We start from the raw sequence: 18,276 nt of genomic DNA, 5'->3' as shown, positions 1-18,276 counted from the left end.
CGGGGGCGCCGCGCCACGCAGCGCGGGCATTTGGCGGGCGGGCTTCCAGGGGAGCGAGCCCCGCGCGGCCGCCGCCGGAAGGAGAGGGCGGCATCGGGAGCTTGGGGGCGATTCCCGGAGGAATTCGGTGCGCGGGGGCTGCGAGAAGAGGGCGAGCGAGGCAGCGGGCCCGACCTGTGCGGTCCCCCTCTGAGAAAGCCGGGGTGCCCAGTCCCCTCTCACCCGGCCGGGGTCGGCGCGCGGCGCTATGGTTGGGTTACGTGGTGGTGTGCGTGGTAGGTGCGCGCGCCTACCTTCCCGAGGCAGAATCTTTTTGTTGGTTTGTTTACTTTATGAAAGTGTTGCACTTACAGTTTTAATTTTTGTTCTGTGTATCCTCTCCTTCTGAATGCAGTTTTCTTTTTAAAAGCGGAAGGAGAGTTTTGCTTGGAAGTGGCTTACAGAAACTTGGCACCGAGGTGCAGAGAAGGAGAGACTCATTGTGCTAGTTAAGGCCGAGTATGGAATTTGCAAACACACGTGGGACATACAGGCCTTGAATGCAGAGGTGTGTGACTTGATTCATGGAGAAACATTACAAGTGCTATCGAATGTTGATGGTCTGCAACCTCAGGGTTTACAAAGCTTAAGATTTAAGAACAGACACTTCCAGTAAGCCTAAATGTTGTAAGGTCTTGGGGAAGAGGATAATTGAGTAGGAATCTGCATGTATAGGTTCCGCAGACCAAGTTTTGCAGCAGATGATCTGGAGGAGCCCTCGACTTGCATGTACTTATTCCTCACTCCGTGAGATCTGGGAAACAGAAAATTTTGAGGTAGTTGTCTATTTAAAATTTCATCCGAAAGAGTTAACCCGTCATTACCAGTTGATTTGCCAGTGACGTGTCTGCAAACCTAAGGAGTGCAAAGATCAGAAGCTGAGAGGGAACTTCTCAGATCTTGTTTAAAAATATTTTGGCAGTTTTAATAGGTAATATTAGATTGCATAGGAACAGGTAAACGGAATTTAAAATAGATTAGTCACTGTAGGCAATGCTAGGCTGTTTTGTTAGAGAAGCGTGCGTTCAGTGAATTACCGTCTTAGGTTTTACTTCTTTGAAAATTTCTCCCTGTAAAACATACCAAATTACGTGTGGGTTTTAAGAAGAAATATTGGAAGAGAGGACGCATAGGATTTTCTTTCTCTATTTTGGGTGGAGGCTGATGCCTTCCCGAAGACTTAAAAGAGCTACTTCTAATCTAAGAGCCAGTAAAAGTGCCTTTTGGATTCAAGGGCATCCTTTTTTTCCTCCATTTTTCGGTAGTTTAAAGACATTTAAGTTCTTTCGCTAAGTTTTAAAAATTATGTTGTCCTTACAGGTACTAACATGCATGTAAGGATTCTCTTGAAAATGTATAGATGTCTGACATAGATGTCAGGCTTCTTTATTCCCGTTTGGGTATTAGATATTGGAAAATGAGGTCTTGAAAGAAAATAATTTCAAGGAACCTTTAGAAGATTTGTTGTTTTAATTTTATTATTTTTAGTATCTTGCACAAAAGTTAATATGCCGTCTCGGTGTTAGAAAAATTTTATTTTCCTTGGCTCTCGTGATTTCCTGTTATATGTGAATGTATCAATAATAATAATAAAAAAATAATAAAAACATTGAGGCATTGTAGATTTTTATTTTATGTCATTCCGCTTGCTGATTAAAATGACAAAAAATCTTAGGAATACTAAGCTGATATAAAGAAATTTAGTGAGCTTATATGCCTAATAATTTGCTATATTTTAATAAATACATATCCTATTTCAGAATTAATTGAATAATCTCAGCTAAATTAATTTAAAATTTTTCTTTTTGTGACTAGTAAACAACATCCATTGCCCTATAGGAAAGTTAATAGATTTTCATTCTCCCTTGTTGTATTAGAGAATCAGTTAAAGCGTTAGATATTTTCTTTTAATCCCACTTTAAGATCGTATTGGCTTACTATTAAGGATTTGGGGGTTTGCACTGTGGATGCTTTGAAAGAAGAAATTATATGTATTACAGAGTGGGGGAGACCTTTGAAGAATGTATTGCATGAACTTGAAATATTTAAAGCAAAAGATGGTTGTATGGAAACAGAAGTATATCAAGTGTTTGCATCAGTTGATCTAGAATATGCCCTAAGACTTAAGCCTCATCTATTACAATAAGTCTTATTGTTTTTGTTTGTGCTATTCATGTGCATTATTGGAAATGAAAGCGCTGTAAAATTTACCTTTAAATGTGCAGCTGTATTCTAGATACCATGGAACCATGATATATTTTATTATTTTCAAGGAAATGACCATTTTATAATGTTTAGAACAGTTTAAGATCTTGCTAATGTATAATCAACTTGTGTATGCATATTTCATTGTGGAGTTTATTAAATGTATTAAGGAATAAATAATACCCACTTAAGCGTAATATTAGGTTGGTAGCCCCTTTGCTTTGGATTGTTTTGTCTTACCTGCTTCCTTCATTCTTTTCAATAGAATGAAGAATAGTACAGCTATATTAAATGCAAATTTCTTTTATAATCTGACATGTTCATTAACTACTACAAGAGTAGAATATAGAATATACTCTCTTAAAGTTAATAATGGAACAAGTAGGAAATTAGAGAAGTTGATGCTGGGAAAAAATAGTAACCGTCATCTTGTCAGAATTCTCACGGCTAAAACATACCATTAAGCTTTCAGATAGTTTGTCATTTCTCAGTGCATTGTATGAGGGGTCTGCACGTTAACTTACACAATATGTTGATTTAATAACTTTTAAAGAGAAATTTCTAAAAAAAATTTATACTGCATACATATTACATTATCAGAAGACACTTAATGCTTATTGAATTGACTTGACTGCTGGTCGATTGAAAATTTTTCAGCCATGTTATATGACATACTAGTATTTACCTGTTGGTATCATAGTTAATGTACAGTTATTGTTTAATTGCAAAATAAATCTGATTTACTTTTTTCTAGTTTTGATAAATCAAACTTACACTTTCATTAAAATTTTAAGGGATTTGTAAGAAAGTTTTGTTTTCCAGAGTTATTCAGAATCCAGAAAAGAATCAATAGGGGAGAACATTTTAAGTTTCCCAAATTACCACTAATTCATTAGAAGCTAATGTTTAATCCATAGCTACGACAGTAATAAGATTCAAAAATATATTGACTTAAGATATATCACTGGATGCTTACTAATAAATGTGCATGGGTAAATGGTTTGGTACTTGAAACACACACAGGAGTTTAATACCTAGGTCAATCCCAATCTTAAGGAACCCAGGACGTAACTGAACTACATTTAATTATTTTAGCTTGAGCTGTCGGACCAGGACAAAAATGAGAAGAATTCATTTCCTAGGCCTAAGGCTTATCCTTCCCTAAACCAAATTCTGTCTTTTCATAAACCTTCTCAGTTTCAACCAGTATGTGTACACATTGCACCCTTTTCCCCAGGCCTTCAAGCTACACTCTTCCAAACCTGGTGGCACTTCAGTCTTTAAGTGTAGTCTGTGCCCTCCGATTTCCTATTTCCTTCCTTGCCATTTCCCATCGCGGTCTTGCATCTAGATGTGAAGAGGAAAACAATCTGGTGGAACTAATTCACCTTAATCTGTAAATGACTCATGAGCTAACTCTTCTCAAGTTTTTTGCACATTTTTTTATAAGTCTGTAAGAGATTGGTGTTAACTTAGATAATTTTAAAGTAAAAATTTCAGGCTGTGTTGGGAGGAAGGAATTTATAGTCCTCCGCATAAATAAGTCAGATCTTACTGGGATTTTGCCCTTGGTTTCTCCCTAATCCTGGAAGCGGCTCTCTTTGAAATGCCATAGACTTCATAAAAGTGTGTGTGTACACACGTGTGTGTGTGTATTTCATGTATAGCTCTCTATATATTTCCTACATCATGAAGAGGAGGATTTAAGAGCAGTGAATCCTTCTGAATATAATGATCATTTATAAGATTGATATTTGTTATTTGAGAATAACTTACACTGCATTTTAATTTATAGGAGCCAAGAAGAAAAAGACCTAGGATCTCTCATAACTAAAATTGACTTCTTAAAATACTGGTTGGGGCTGAACTAACACATGATGTACATTCATTCTAGCACCAACCATGTATAGTTCTGTATTTGAAGAGCATCCTTTGATCTCTTGGGAAAATATCCATGTTAGAGGAATCCGCCATATAGCCTTATAAGAAAGAGGAAGTACTGAGGATGAGAGAATGAAAAGGATTGGAGGTAAAGTAGCAGGATGTGCTGTTATTAGATTAGTAATTCACTGGGACAGTGATTTACAAAAACGATGTGCCTTTTGAAATATGAAAGGAGGGAGCTGATCGGATTCTGACTCAAACGTTGAGTTTCATATAACAGCAGCCTTTGTAGAGATGTTAGTCTACATTGAACACTATGCTAGGAATAGAGGAGGATAAAATGTGAATGAGTCCTAGTTCCTATCCTCAGGGAGCTTATAACCTGTTATGCAGAGCCAGGTAAGACTGCTTCTCTGTTCTGTGACTCCTCAGATATAGCACTTGGCATAGCGTTTATCACAGTGTGTTTAAGTGTCTGCTTCCTTGTCTGTCTCCTCCCTCTTAAGTGATTCTCCATGAAGGACCATCTTTCTTCTGTATCCCTAGGACTGGCCCAGTTTGAATAAGTGAAAATAAAATGAGAGAGAGAATATTGTAGGGTTCAGAGAAGGAAAAAGACGCCCACAGCCATGGAAGTGTGAGAGAAGGAGGATGTCTGGCCCAGGGTCAGGGAAGCAAGAGGCACATTTGAGGAATGCCCAGTGGATCTGTTTGGTAGGAGCATAGGGGCATGTTAGGGACCAGAGAGAAGGCTGGGAAGGTGCTGTTGGTCTGGGATGCCTGTAAGAGTAGTTTGGATTTCTTTCTCTTTGTACTTGAGAAATTTGCACAGGTGAGTAAAGAGCCACACCTGTACTTTAGGAAATTAAAGTTGGCATTGCAGTGAGGGATGTATTGAAGGTGAGAAAGTTGCTTTCAAAGTTGGGACCAGAAGCAATAAAAACTAGAATTAGGTGCTTTTGAGGCAGAGAAAGAAAAAGGATTGTGATGTGGCTTAAGGACATGTGGAATTAAGGAAAGAAGTAGAAAACACGAAGATGGAATCCCTACTTTTATTCAGGAAACCGAAAGAGTAATGGTACAACTAAAAAATAAGAGAGTAGGCAAGAATGGATTTGGGAATCTGGAAGAAGGGAGGAAAATGAGATAAACATACTTGCTTTCAGACTTAATCAATTTTGAGGTTTTGATAATCCCTGGTTGATAGTTAAAATGCTGAATTATCAGAAAACGTGATTTGGGCTAATGGTTCTCAAACTTTTCAGATACGAAGATAAATTTTTAAATAAAAACATTACAAATGTTCATTGATAACTTTTAGTACTTGTTACTTTTAGTACTTGTTAATTGAGAATAAATGTAATAACTACTATAAATTTGGTTATATTTTTAAATGAGTTTATATTTTATTAAATCACAAAGTGTTTATTTACTTTGATTTGCAAGGTAGATGTGTGTGAGAGGCATCTTTTTTTACTCCAAATTAAGTGTGTGGTGCGCATTTGGATTTGAGAACACTTTGCAGTAACGTATGGCCCCTGGCCCTTAAACCATTGGTACAAGCTACAGATAGTGATTTGGAGGCTAGCCTGCTAACCTAGGTGATAACCGAAGCCTGGGAGTAGATGAGCTCATCAAGGGAGAATATAGAAAGACAGTTGAAAAGAAATCTAATTTAAAACTTTGGAGAATTCTTGCATTTAGAATATAGTTAGGGAAGGGAAGGAAGACAACATAATATGGAATTACCAAAATCTAGGTGAAGAGCATTTCAAGAAGTGATGTCAGCTGCAGAGAGGTTAGAGAAAGGCCAGTGATAACTTAGTAGTTACTCAAGAGTTTGATAGTGTGGTGCCATACTGCAGGCTGAAGCTTCTTGGCATAGATTGAACAGGATCGAAGGAATAGTTCTTTTCCCTAGTGACCATTAAAGGCCTCTGTCCTACCCTAATCCTCACATCCCAGCTCAGAGAATGTCAGGGAAGTTTTGTTTCCCATAACCATATTAAGTGCTTCCTTGTGGTTCAAGGACTAAGCAGGAGTTGACCAGTCAAGTTTTCGAGACCAGACTAGCTCCTTATTTATTTCACTATCATAGTTTGAATCTTGCAGATGACTGATTCTACCCTGTAAGGATCCAAAGGTTTTTGGGGTTTTTTTTTAAGGTTCTGGAACAAATCATTACCATTTAAAATAGAACAATGAATAACAAACAACCACAAATGTCCTTAAATGAATCCACTGTTATTTAATTCCTCTTCCTCTTGAACTGACCCGGCTGAGGAACTTTAAACTGGTGCAAGTGGAGCTTTGCTGTACATCGGCAGCCGGTCTTTGGTTTAGCTTTCGAATACAGTAAAAATGAGTAACTGGTGTCTCTTAGCGGTAGAATTCATAAAAAGGTCAGACTCAGCACGGTTGTTCCAGCATATCTTGAAAACGCCAGGTAACAGTAGCTGTCAGCTAAGTAGATTTGCTCTGCTACTAGCTACCTGTATATAGTATTCTGTTAGGATTCTTTTGTATTCACTTCAGATTGGAGAGATGCAAATAGAAGCTTTCTCCTGACTTATTTGACCTTCATGTTGAAGCATGAATAGATACAGAGTTTGGGAAAACAATTGGGAAAAATTTCATCTTATAAAAATATTCTTTTAAATCAGATCAAGTTAATATATGAAGTGGTGGGTGTTTAAATTATCACAACAGGCTCCTTGTAGGAAACTGAAACATTCTGCTAAAGCAAAAGCTTAGGGAGAAAAACCACCCTTCTCAGCGGGAAGTGTGGGCCTTTAGAAAGCCTCCTGGGACTTAATAGTTCACCTATTTATCTACCATCTAGTACCTTGACTTTGGAAATGTACACTAGGTCTCTCAGTCCTTATGGAGATATTAAAACCACAGTTAGGTCTTTCTTAGAAGTGCATAAGAGCTTTAGGAACTAGGGGGTTTCCTTTCTATATAAAGATGAGAAAGGATGACAGTTGAAAATTAATATTTTCCAAAATCATTGCCTTATCTGAGAAGAATAAAACCTACATTTGGGTCTTTAGATCTTTTTTTCTTAAGTTTTTCTTTTATTTAAATTTGTCTAACATATGAGGTCTGACAATTAAAATTCACAAACTCATCCTAGAAAAAGTGCTACATACCTCATTGCTGAATATCACTACAGTCACCTTCAAAGTACTCTCCTTGGGAAGCTATGCACTGATGCCAGGGCATAGTCCACCCTTCAAAGCAATTTTGGAACTCTTTTTCTGGAATGGCCATCAGAGCTGTCATCATATTACCCTTGATGTCCTGAATGTCATCAAAATGAATTCCTATCAATATTTCCTTTATCTTTGGGTAAAGAAAGAAGTCATGGGGGGCCAGATCAGGTGAGTAGGGAGGGTGTTCCAATACAGTTATTTGTTTACTGGCTAAAAACTCCCTCAGACAGTGCTGTGTGATCTGGTGCATTGTCGTGATGCAAGAGCCATGAATTGTTGGCAGAAAGTTCAGGTTGTCTTAACTTTTTTTCACGCAGCCTTTTCAGCACTTCAAATAGTGAACTTGGTTAACTTTGTCCAGTTGGTGCAAATTTGTAATGAATAATCCCTCTGATATCAAAAAAGGTTAGCAACATTGTTGTGACAAGTTCGCGAACTTTATTAGACCTGGTGCAGGAGTCTGTGGTGTAGGCATCTTCTAGTGTAGCTTGCCAAATTTGCCAAATCATGGGAGTCTCCTGAGCTGTAGTTCAGGGACCTAGAAAATTGTATTTTTCAAAAGTACCTTAATTGATTTCCTGGTGGTTTTTAGAAGCTACTGGGCCCAAATTCAGTATTTTTATGTCTCCTGGAAAGGCATCAGTTCACCTGGCAGTGCCCTTGTAAAATAAAAAGCCATCAAATTTGAGCAGGTCACTGGGTGATCAAAGCAGATTGTGGATGACACAGAAGTTCCAGGAGATGGAGCTTCCCAGGAATCAGTCCTTAGAATGGTAGGGAGATGCATTCCCGTTGGATGGGATGACTGAGACTAGAATTTGTGTAGCATTCTGGGTGATGGCATAAAGCAAAAGTCCCAGATTTGGTGTCCTCCTGGCCTTCAGGGATGTTCCTGATATTCCTCTGCTGGCCTTATCTACGCATTAATGATTGCTCCGTACCATTTTGAGTTGAGAGTGGAGCTTCCATTTTCCTCTGATGTATATGTGCTTTTGGCCTTCTGTAATTTTCTCCACTAAGGGTTATAGGGTCCTTTTAATCCTCAGGGTGCACTGATTACAAGTTTGTTTCTCTCAAATGGAAGTAGTTGGCCAGCTTCTCTTTGTATGTGGGAGGTCTCCTGGCAACTACGAATATCTTTTAAAGGCTGCTAAGAGGTCAAGAAGTACTTTGCTGGATCTTGTTCTTTCTCTTTAAAGACAGGCTTCTCTGTATTGCTTGGGCTCTAATAGTTATGTTTCTTCTATGGCTCTATCTTATGCTCTCTGCTGCTGCTTTGGAGGGCTGTCTCACCCTCCGCGGTTTTGTCCTGTATCTCTTACCTTTATACACACTTAAACTCCAGTCCTGTGCCATGTGTATGAAAGGGAATGCCATCATCCTGATTTTTCTGTATCCTTAATCCCTGTCGCAGTACTAGACTCTCACATATGTAATTCTATAGTCGTCTATTACTCTTCTCTCCCTGGAACCACAAAAAGTGTCAAAAAATGATGACCGTTTCATCTTCCTCATCACTTATACCTAAATGATAACCAAGTCTTGTCATTTATTTGTTTGAATATTTCCTGCCTCTTTTTCTCTCAGTTCCTGATATACCACCTTCTGTCTTCTCATCTACAATTTATATTGAAAGCTATCTTCCTCTGCCTGCCAGACTAATCTTGGTAATTTTTTCTTTATATAATGGGAAGAACTATAACTATCTCACAGGGCTGTGGTAAGGATTAGACATCATGTGATGTAAAGTGTTTATCATATTATCTGAAACAAAATAAGTGTTCAGTAAATGGAAGCATAATATACTTGATACCTCATTTTGAATTTGATTATCCCTCACGTCACCTCTGTGTCCACACCATGGAAGAAGCACAGTGAATCGTAAAAAATACGGACTATAGAGGCCTATGAGCCTTGGTTTGAGTCCCTAGACTCCTGCTTAACTACTTGTGAGATCTCAGGCAAATTACTTGTCTTTGAACCTTTATATTTTTCTCTTTAAAATGGAAACAATTATATGGCCATTGGGATTGTTAGAATAAAATGAGATAACTTATGTATAGAGAGAATACTTCCTTAAAAGTCAGTTGCTATGCAAATGTTTCTTGTTTTTGTTCTTCCCAAATACTGCATTTTAAGTCCTGTAGTGTCTTAACAACTACTAGGTTTAAGAAGTTTGGAGGAAGTGTATTGAGTATTTCCTCTCTTCCTTTTGCAGGTTAAGCCCACCCACAATAATGGCTGCGGCCATACCCAGGACCCTGGGGGAGTTGCAGCTGTACAGAATATTACAAAAAGCCAATCTACTTTCTTATTTTGATGCCTTTATTCAGCAAGGTGGTGATGATGTTCAGCAACTCTGTGAAGCTGGAGAAGAGGAATTCTTGGAAATCATGGCCCTGGTGGGCATGGCTAGCAAGCCCCTTCATGTTAGAAGGCTCCAGAAGGCTTTGAGAGACTGGGTGACAAACCCTGGCCTTTTCAATCAGCCGTTGACTTCCCTGCCTGTTAGTAGCATACCCATCTATAAATTGCCAGAGGGATCACCAACGTGGCTGGGACTCTCCTGCAGTAGTTACGAAAGGAGTAGCAACGCCCGAGAACCTCATGTCAAAGTCCCCAAGTGTGCTGCTATCACCTGTGTGCAGAGCTTGGGACAAGGGAAATCGGATGTGGTGGGGAGCTTAGCGCTGCAGGGTATCGGTGAGTCCAGACTCTGGCAAGGCCAGCATGGCACCGAGAGCGAGCATAGCCTCTCCCCGGCAGACCTGGGCTCCCCAGCTTCCCCAAAGGAAAGTAGTGAGGCGCTGGATACTGCCGCCGCCCTCTCGGTAGCAGAGTGTGTAGAGCGCATGGCCCCCACACTGCCAAAAAGTGACTTGAACGAAGTGAAAGAGCTGCTAAAAACCAACAAGAAGTTGGCAAAAATGATCGGTCACATCTTTGAGATGAGTGATGATGATCCACACAAAGAGGAGGAAATTCGCAAGTACAGTGCAATCTATGGCAGGTTTGACTCGAAAAGAAAGGACGGGAAGCATCTCACGCTTCATGAGGTAAGGAGCCCACGTTTTTCTCTGTGTATGTGGCATGTTGTGTTCTTTATTTTTATTTTACTTTTTTAGCTGAGCCATCCTGCCACCTGTTGGCAGCTCAGCTGGGGCCGGGCATCGAACTGCTGTTGCTCAGAGCTCGCACTCTTGAGCGAGCTCTTAACCAACTGAGCCACTCGGCTGGCCCCTGGCATGTTGTGTTCTTAAGAGATAAGTTTGGTAATCGTTTGCAGCAGAGGAGATATACCCCCTGAAAGAATGAAAAACATTTAGGGCAAAATATAACTCTTTTATGAAAATAGACCATACTTATTGTGTTAGGTTATTATGTTGAATTCAAACATGTTGAGCTTGGAACTATAGTGTAGGATGACTTAGAAAAATGTCAGAATTTAAACAGTGAAAACATAAAGTCTTTGCATATACAAGGCAGTTTGTTTTGTAATTAAGAAATCAAATAGGATTTTAAATATAACCATTCATTTCTAAAACATTTTTGGAGACATGTTTTAGAAAAAAACGTTTTGTAGAGAAATAACCGGAACTTAAAGTAATTTTCGGCTAGCATACAAAGCAAAATTATATTAGATGAATGGCAGAAGAACTATTATAGCTTTGGTTTCATTCTTTGAATTTATGTTGTTTTGGTTTGACATTTGGCATTAAAATTTCTCATTGTTTTATCTTCATAGCTCTCTATCCAGAAATATTCTGCTTACCTATAAGAATGCGTATATCTCATTTGCATTTACTCCCTTTTTCTTCTTGTCCACCTGGCCAACACATCATCTTTAAGATTTAGCTCAAGCATAAGCTTAAATCTTTTCTGATGTTTTCCCTCAAGTAGAATGACCTTCCCTTCCATTCCCATTCCCATTCCCTTCCATTTTTATCCCTACCACTATTTCATGGTAACTTCAACACTTTATTGTATTTACTCTATACTGGTCAGTCCCTTTCAGTATACTTGGGTTTCTTCAAGGCAGTGATCATGTCTCATTCAGTTTTATGTCCTCAGAGCCTAACACACACAGTAAATGCTTGAAAAATAAGTGCAATTTCAAAATTAAAGGATATTTCATAGCGAGATTTTTAATAGCCCTTTGTCCTTTAGAAGAAAGAAATAAATCCTCTTTGAAACAACATTCAGTTAGGTGTAGTATTTCATGTTAGAATCATGACATCTCCCTGCCCCCCCCCAGGACTTGTACTTTAACACCAAAAGAATATATACTTATTGCAAAAATATTCACTTATTACAAAAGGATGTAAAGTGTTGGAGTCTGTAAACTTTCAGATACTTTTTTTTACATATAAACATGAGATCATATTTTGCACACCGTTCTCCAAATTCCTTTTTTAAAAAAAACCTAACAGTACACTCACAGTACAATATACTATTAGATATCTTTTAAGTCAGTATACATAGAGCTACCTTATTTATTGTTTGCATTGTATTCCATTATTTCTGTTAACCATTCACTTTTTTATATCATTTAAGTGTCCATTTTTTTTTATATTACATATGGTGGTACGTAAACATTTTACACATACCCCTTTATAGACTTCTGCATGTTTTCCTATAAAATAGATTCTAACTTGTAAAATTATGGGACCAAAGGATATGTAGATTTAATATTTTAGTAGATACTGTTAATTGCCTTCTAAAAAAGCTACAACAGTTTACATTTGCACTATCATTATGTGCAAGTGTCCATTTCTTCACACTTTTGCTAATATTGTGTTATCATTCTTTTTAATCTTTGCTAGTCTAGTAGAGGAAATACTTTCATTGCTTGAATTTACGTTCCTTAGTGAGGATAAGTATCTTTTCATCTGCTTAACAGGCATCCAATTTTATGTTCATATACTTTGTTTCAATATGAGATTGCTTGTCTTACCTGTAAAAAATTGATTTTTATATTTTAAGGACATTAACCTTTTGTCTTATGTTGTAAACATTTTCCCAGATTATCATTTGTCCTTTGACCTTCCAGGCTGTTTGCCATGTGGAAAGTTATGTAGTAATGTCCACTGATCTTGTCTTATATGAGTCGATTAATCTTATTCTCTAATCCATCACGAGTATAGTTATTTTAATTACTTTAGCTAAATAATATACTTTGATATCTGCAAAGGCAAGTGTCCCTTCAATAATCTTGAATTGCTGCCTCTGTTTTGTTGAATAATCTGAAGCATTTCGCCTTCCAACTGAAATTATTTAATGCATTTGTCAAATTTCCCAAAAACTTCTGTGGGTATTTTTATTAGATATGCCTAAAAGGTATAGATTTGGAAAAAATTGACATATTTACAATAATGAAAACTCCCATACAGTAATATAGTGTATATATTTACGGAATTAGGTCTTATATATTCCTTGGTAATTTTTTTGTTTTTTTATTTACATAGGTTTTGCACACTTCTTAGGTTATATACTGTGTATTATAGTACATATGTATGTTAAATGTCTCTTATTATATATACATGTCAACTTATTTTATTTGTATAGGATATACAAATATATAAAATATAAAAGGGACATAATTATACATGAAATTTTTTCCCCTCTTTTAAAAAAATTCTATTACTGGCTGATTTTTGTATATAAATCTTGTTTTCAGCAATTTTACTGTTTGATCTTTTCAAATGATTTTAGATATGAACGTATACTGGAGCTTAAGATCAGAGAATTGGTTAGCAAAATTACTTAACCACAGTGAATCTATGATTTTTTTATCTATTTTGGGCATATCTTTTTGCAATTGTTATGTATTGTTGCCAGACAGTAACTTACGAGAACTTGTGAGTAGAGCTAGAAAATACCCTTAATGTTGTAATTCAGATATACTTTGATACTATGACTACCTATGAACCAATAGAGGAATCCACTAAAAGGCTATTATGGTTTTGAATAATGAGGTATCACCTTACACCTATCAGAATGGCTATCATCAATAAATCAACAAGCAACAAGTGCTGGCAAGGATGTGGAGAAAAGGGAACCCTTGTGCACTGTTAGTGGGATTGCAGATTGGTACAGCCATTATGGAAAACAAATGGAGGTTCCTCAAAAAACTAAAAATAGAACTACCTTATGACCCAGCAATTCCACTCCTGGGTATTTATCTAAATAAATCCAAAACACTAATTCAAAAAAAGATATATGCACCCCTATGTTTACTGCAGTGCTATTCATGACAGCCAAGATATTGAAACAACCGAAATGTCCATCAATAGATGATTGGATAAAGAAACTATATATACACTGCCATAAAAAATAATGAAATTTTACTATTTGTAATAACATGGATGGACCTAGAGGGTATTATGCTAAGTGAAATTAAGTCAGACTGAGAAAGACAAATACCATATGATCTCACATGCAGAATCTAAAGAACAAAATAAACAAGACAAAAACAAACTCTGCAGAGAACATTTTGATGGTTGCCAGATTGCGCGCGGGGGGGGGGGGGGATGAAAAAGGGGAAGGAATTAAGAGGTAAAAAGTGGTAGTTACAAAACAGTATAAGTCAGTATTGTAATAATTATATGGTATCAGATGATTATGAGATTTATTAGAGTGATCACTTTATAAATTATATAAATGTCTAATTGTACACCTGAGACTAATATTAATATTGTATGTCAGCTATAATTGAAAAAATAAAAAATCTTTAAAAAATGTTAAAAAAAAATCTTGGCAATTTTGGTCCAAATTCAGTTGGACCAAATCTTAGCTTTAATCCACTTTTCTATAATTTTAAAACATAGCAGATTAAACAAAAAGTTGAGTGAAAAGACCAGTATTTTTATCAAAGCAAAAATATTTTAAAGAGATTCTAATAAACCCAATCAACCTCACTTAAAAAAAAAAATCCTAACCTACTTTAAAAACATCCAGAATGAATTATTTCACACTTGGCTTTTGCTAAAAGGCCTTTTGCTTCTTTGGGTAAATAGGTACAGATGATATTTAAGTAATGAAACCATTGTGGCTTTCCCAAAATAAGGGAACACTCAAAATGAATGCTAGTAGGCTGAGATGTGGGAGTGGGGGCTTTGGAAAATGTGGCTTATGTTTTTGAAACTTAATTTAGACCACTTGTTATTGGTAACTCAGCTACTCAAGTATGTGAATCTGGTCCAATAATATAGTTCAGGATAGGAGATTATAAATCAGGATGTTTTCTTCAAACTAGTAACCATTCAAATTGCTTGGTAGAAATTAGAAATCCTGAGAGAGTTAAAAGAAAGGTACTATTTAGTATACCTTTTAGGTGTTATGATAATTTCACATTTTTTTATTTGACTATTTGAAATGAGAGAGTTTTGAGTTTTTCTGAATTCTTAAGATTAAAGAACGTTATTAGTTTGTCCTCAGTTTCCAAATAAGAAAGTATATGACTTATTATTAATTCACTGTTGTTAGTATTTCTGAGAGTTTTCTTCATATAAACCCTGTGGACACTGTTCTTTTAATCTTTCAAGACATAACTATATGTAGGTCACTAGTGGATGAAAATCAAGAAGTTATTATTTACACTTGAAGAAAGTTTTTCAGCTGTCACAAGTACATAAAATTCTTATATATGATTTTTATACCTGTTTTCAAATGTGTACATTGTACAGTAAAGAATTACGGAAAGAATCATTGTTATACTTTTTTATAAGCTAAAGAATCAGTGACGGTCTTAGGCCTTGGCTATATATGGCCTGGTTTATAGGAATCAGACCATGAACATAGTGTAAGCGGCTGAGGCCTAGAACCAAACTAGTTGTTGGTGTGGGGCGGATGCCAAGGGACAAACCCAGAATCATACTAAATAAAAGTCCAGGCAAGAAGAATGTTCCAGCTATCCAAATGTGTGTTAGCAGAGTATGTGGTAAACTAAGCAAGCATTGTGTGTCAGATCTTAAATCAATAAATGCATGAGGAGAGAGAAACTAAAAGTTGAAAAGAGCAAGGCAGTAGAGAGTATAGGAGCTTTTAATATTCAGAAATAGAAGTAGGTAGACAACTTAGTATTATAGAATATTTGTCAGCAGATAGCAACATCCAGCCAAAGAGCTGTGGAACTCCAAGATAGGAAGGTGAAGAGGGGGATGTAGCGTCAATGGGGAAGTTGTGGGCTATTGGAAATTGTAGAGGATTGGAGTGCTAAACACATTATCAAGATAAGGATGATGATGCCAAATTTAGGTCAGTTTCCACATTGTGTTGAAAAGTCAAGTCTGAATGTTTGAAAGAAGTCCAACATTCTCAGTTCTGAGAGAGGAAGAATGCTGAATCTGGGAACCCCATAGACCAGAACACATTTATTGGTAAATTACAATGCTTTGTTCTGAACTCTGAGCTTAGAATGGATAGATTTCAACATCTAATACTTGAAAACAAATCTTGGCCATTTCCTTTTGATCGTTTTAAAAAATGGATTATAGGACTATTTGTCTATTTCTTCTTGAGTCACTTTTGGTAAGTCACATTTTTCTATGAATATATCCATTTCATCTGAGTTTTCAAATTTACTGGCATAAAGTTGTTTCTAGTTTTTAAGACCTAATGTGATTTGTACATTTACATCTTTTTCCCCCTGATCAATCTTGCAAGAGATTTGTCAGTTGTATTAATCTTTTCAGGGATCTGTGAACTAGAGCCTGTGGCCAAATCTGACCCACCTCCTGATTTTGCAGATAAACTTCTTTTGAAACACATTCATATCTATTTGTTTATGTCTGTAGCTGCTTTTGAGCTATGATGTTAGAGTTCAATAGTTGTAACAGACTATTTGGCCTATAAAACCAGAACATTTATTATCTAGCCTTTTACAGAAAAAGCTTTCCAACTCCTAATCTTTTTGAAGAAGCAGCTTTTGGTTTAGTTGATATTCTTGGGTGTGTGTGTGTGTGTGTGTGTGTGTGTGTGTGTGTGTGTGTGTGTGTTCTACTTTCTTACAATTTATTTTATTGTTCTTTTCTAATTTAAGTTGGGTGCTTAGTTCATTAATGTCCAGCCATGCTTTTCTAAAGTAAGCAATTAAGGCTATAAATTTTCACTATTATAGAATTAGAATTATTCTCCAGGTTTTGATAGCAGGTTATCTTATTATTTTTCAATTCTGATTTTTTTCCTCTTTTTATTTATAATTTATTTTCTGACCCATAAGTTATTTGGAAGTGTTTTTTCACTTTTCAAATATGAAAGTATTTTCTTAATTGTTTTTCCTAATGATTTCTAACTGAATTGCATTGTGGTCAGAGAACATGGTTTGCAGGCTGCCAACCCTTTAGAATTTGTTGAGATTTTACTTATGGCCTAGTATGTGGTCAGTGTTTTTTATGTATTCTGCAGTTGTGGTAGTGCTCTGTATGCGTCTGTTTTAACAAGCTTTTTAACTCTGTTATTCAGACTTTGCAATCTTGCTTTTTCTTCTTTACTTGATGTGTTACTAACTGAGAGTTGTGTGTTAAAGTCATCTACTGTGAGTGTGGAGTTGTCTGTTTCTTTTTGTATTATGCAGTAACCTTATTAATCTTTAATAATGCATTTTGCTTTAAAAACCTATTTTCTTTGATATTAATATAAATATATGTGTTCTTTTTGTTCGTAATTGCTTGTTAGACCTTTTTTCCATCCTTTTACTTTCAGTCTTTCCTAATCCATGTTTTAGATACATCTCTTATAAATACAAACAGATTTTTAAAAAATCCAGTCTTACATTCTTTGTCTTTTGACTAGAACACTTAGTTCATTTACATTTATTATAATGACTAATATTTTTAATTTATGTCCATTTTATTTTGTATTTCTTCCCTTTCCCAACTCTTTATATCTCAAATTGACCATCTGGAATTAGCCTGATGTACATGATGCAGAATTTTCTTAGTGAAGGTCTACTGATGGCAAACTGCCCTTCCCTTCCCCACCAGAAAATACTTATTTTGCCCTGATTCTTAATTGCTATTTATTCTGGACATAAAATTCTATATTGTCCATTATTTTCCCTTAGTAATTGAAGGTATTATTTCCTTGGCCTTTGGTTTTCAATGTTGTGTTTAGAGGACAGTGGTTATCTGACTGTTGTCTGCTTTTGAAATCTTCTGTTTGCGTCTGCCCCAATTTCTTCACTCCTGATTTCTCACTTTTTCCTGGTTTTTTTTACTGTATTACTCTTCAGTCATATTTTTAACTCCTTTGATTTTTTAAAATGAAGTCTCTGAGGGTCTGATTCTGCTATCTGTTGTTTCTGCTGGCTTTTATTTTTGATGCTTTGTTTCTTTGGATGTTTTATGATTTGTGTCTATGAACTCATATTTCTTGGAACTGTGGGGATGTTTTGAGGCCTAGGAAGAACATGGACTCTCCTAGAGGTTATTTGCCTTTGCTTCTACCAGGCACCTGTACTCTGCACACCACAATTATGGGACCCTGTAAAAATAAAACCTCAGCCCACTTAGTTTGAATTAGGGCTGAAAATCGATGAGGGCTGATTTGGGGTTATGAAACCTCAAGAGAGTAACTTCTGTTCTCTCTTACTCAGTAACAGGCTTCATGACTGGTAATTTCCCGTGCATTCCCCTGCGGGTACAGGTGTATTTTTAAGTCATGCTTACGTTGGGCATGTATTGCTTTGGGATTTCAGCTTCATGGAAGAGAGCTCTTAGACTTCTCACCTTTGCTGGATCCTGGGTGTTTGTTCCTACCACTGGCGCTCCGCACTCACCAGCCCCATGAGGCTGTGAAGATTGAAGCTGAAGTTCCTCTGGTTTAGCAAATGTCATCAACTTATTCCTTTGAGATACTGTCTTCATTCATTTTGTCCTGAGTAGTCCTTACTGTTTTGCTGGCTCATTGATGTATTTAAGATAATGTTTTTCCC

The 18,276-nt window shown here is 36.5% G+C and overlaps 1 protein-coding gene across 4 annotated transcripts in view; it reads left to right on the top strand.

Moving 5' to 3' along the window:
- The first annotated feature begins 360 nt into the window (after positions 1-360).
- NAB1 (NGFI-A binding protein 1) overlaps positions 361-18,276 on the top strand; it is a 43,961-nt gene continuing 26,045 nt past the window's right edge. The window contains exons 1-2 of one of the 4 annotated variants that reach the window (XM_019662353.1): positions 361-547; positions 9,562-10,399. In XM_019662353.1, coding sequence (XP_019517898.1) covers positions 540-547; positions 9,562-10,399 — 846 coding nt within the window. In that variant the 5' untranslated portion in view covers positions 361-539. Of the gene's footprint in view, positions 548-4,206; positions 4,274-9,561; positions 10,400-18,276 lie in introns of those variants that run through there. The other 3 variants (XM_019662355.1, XM_019662354.1, XM_019662356.1) reach the window with 3 other exon arrangements.

Source organism: Hipposideros armiger, unplaced genomic scaffold, assembly GCF_001890085.2.
Source record: "Hipposideros armiger isolate ML-2016 unplaced genomic scaffold, ASM189008v1 scaffold_372, whole genome shotgun sequence".
Lineage (NCBI taxonomy): Eukaryota > Metazoa > Chordata > Mammalia > Chiroptera > Hipposideridae > Hipposideros > Hipposideros armiger.
Note: the sequence above shows the minus strand (reverse complement) of the source record. Positions and strands in the feature narration are given on the sequence as shown.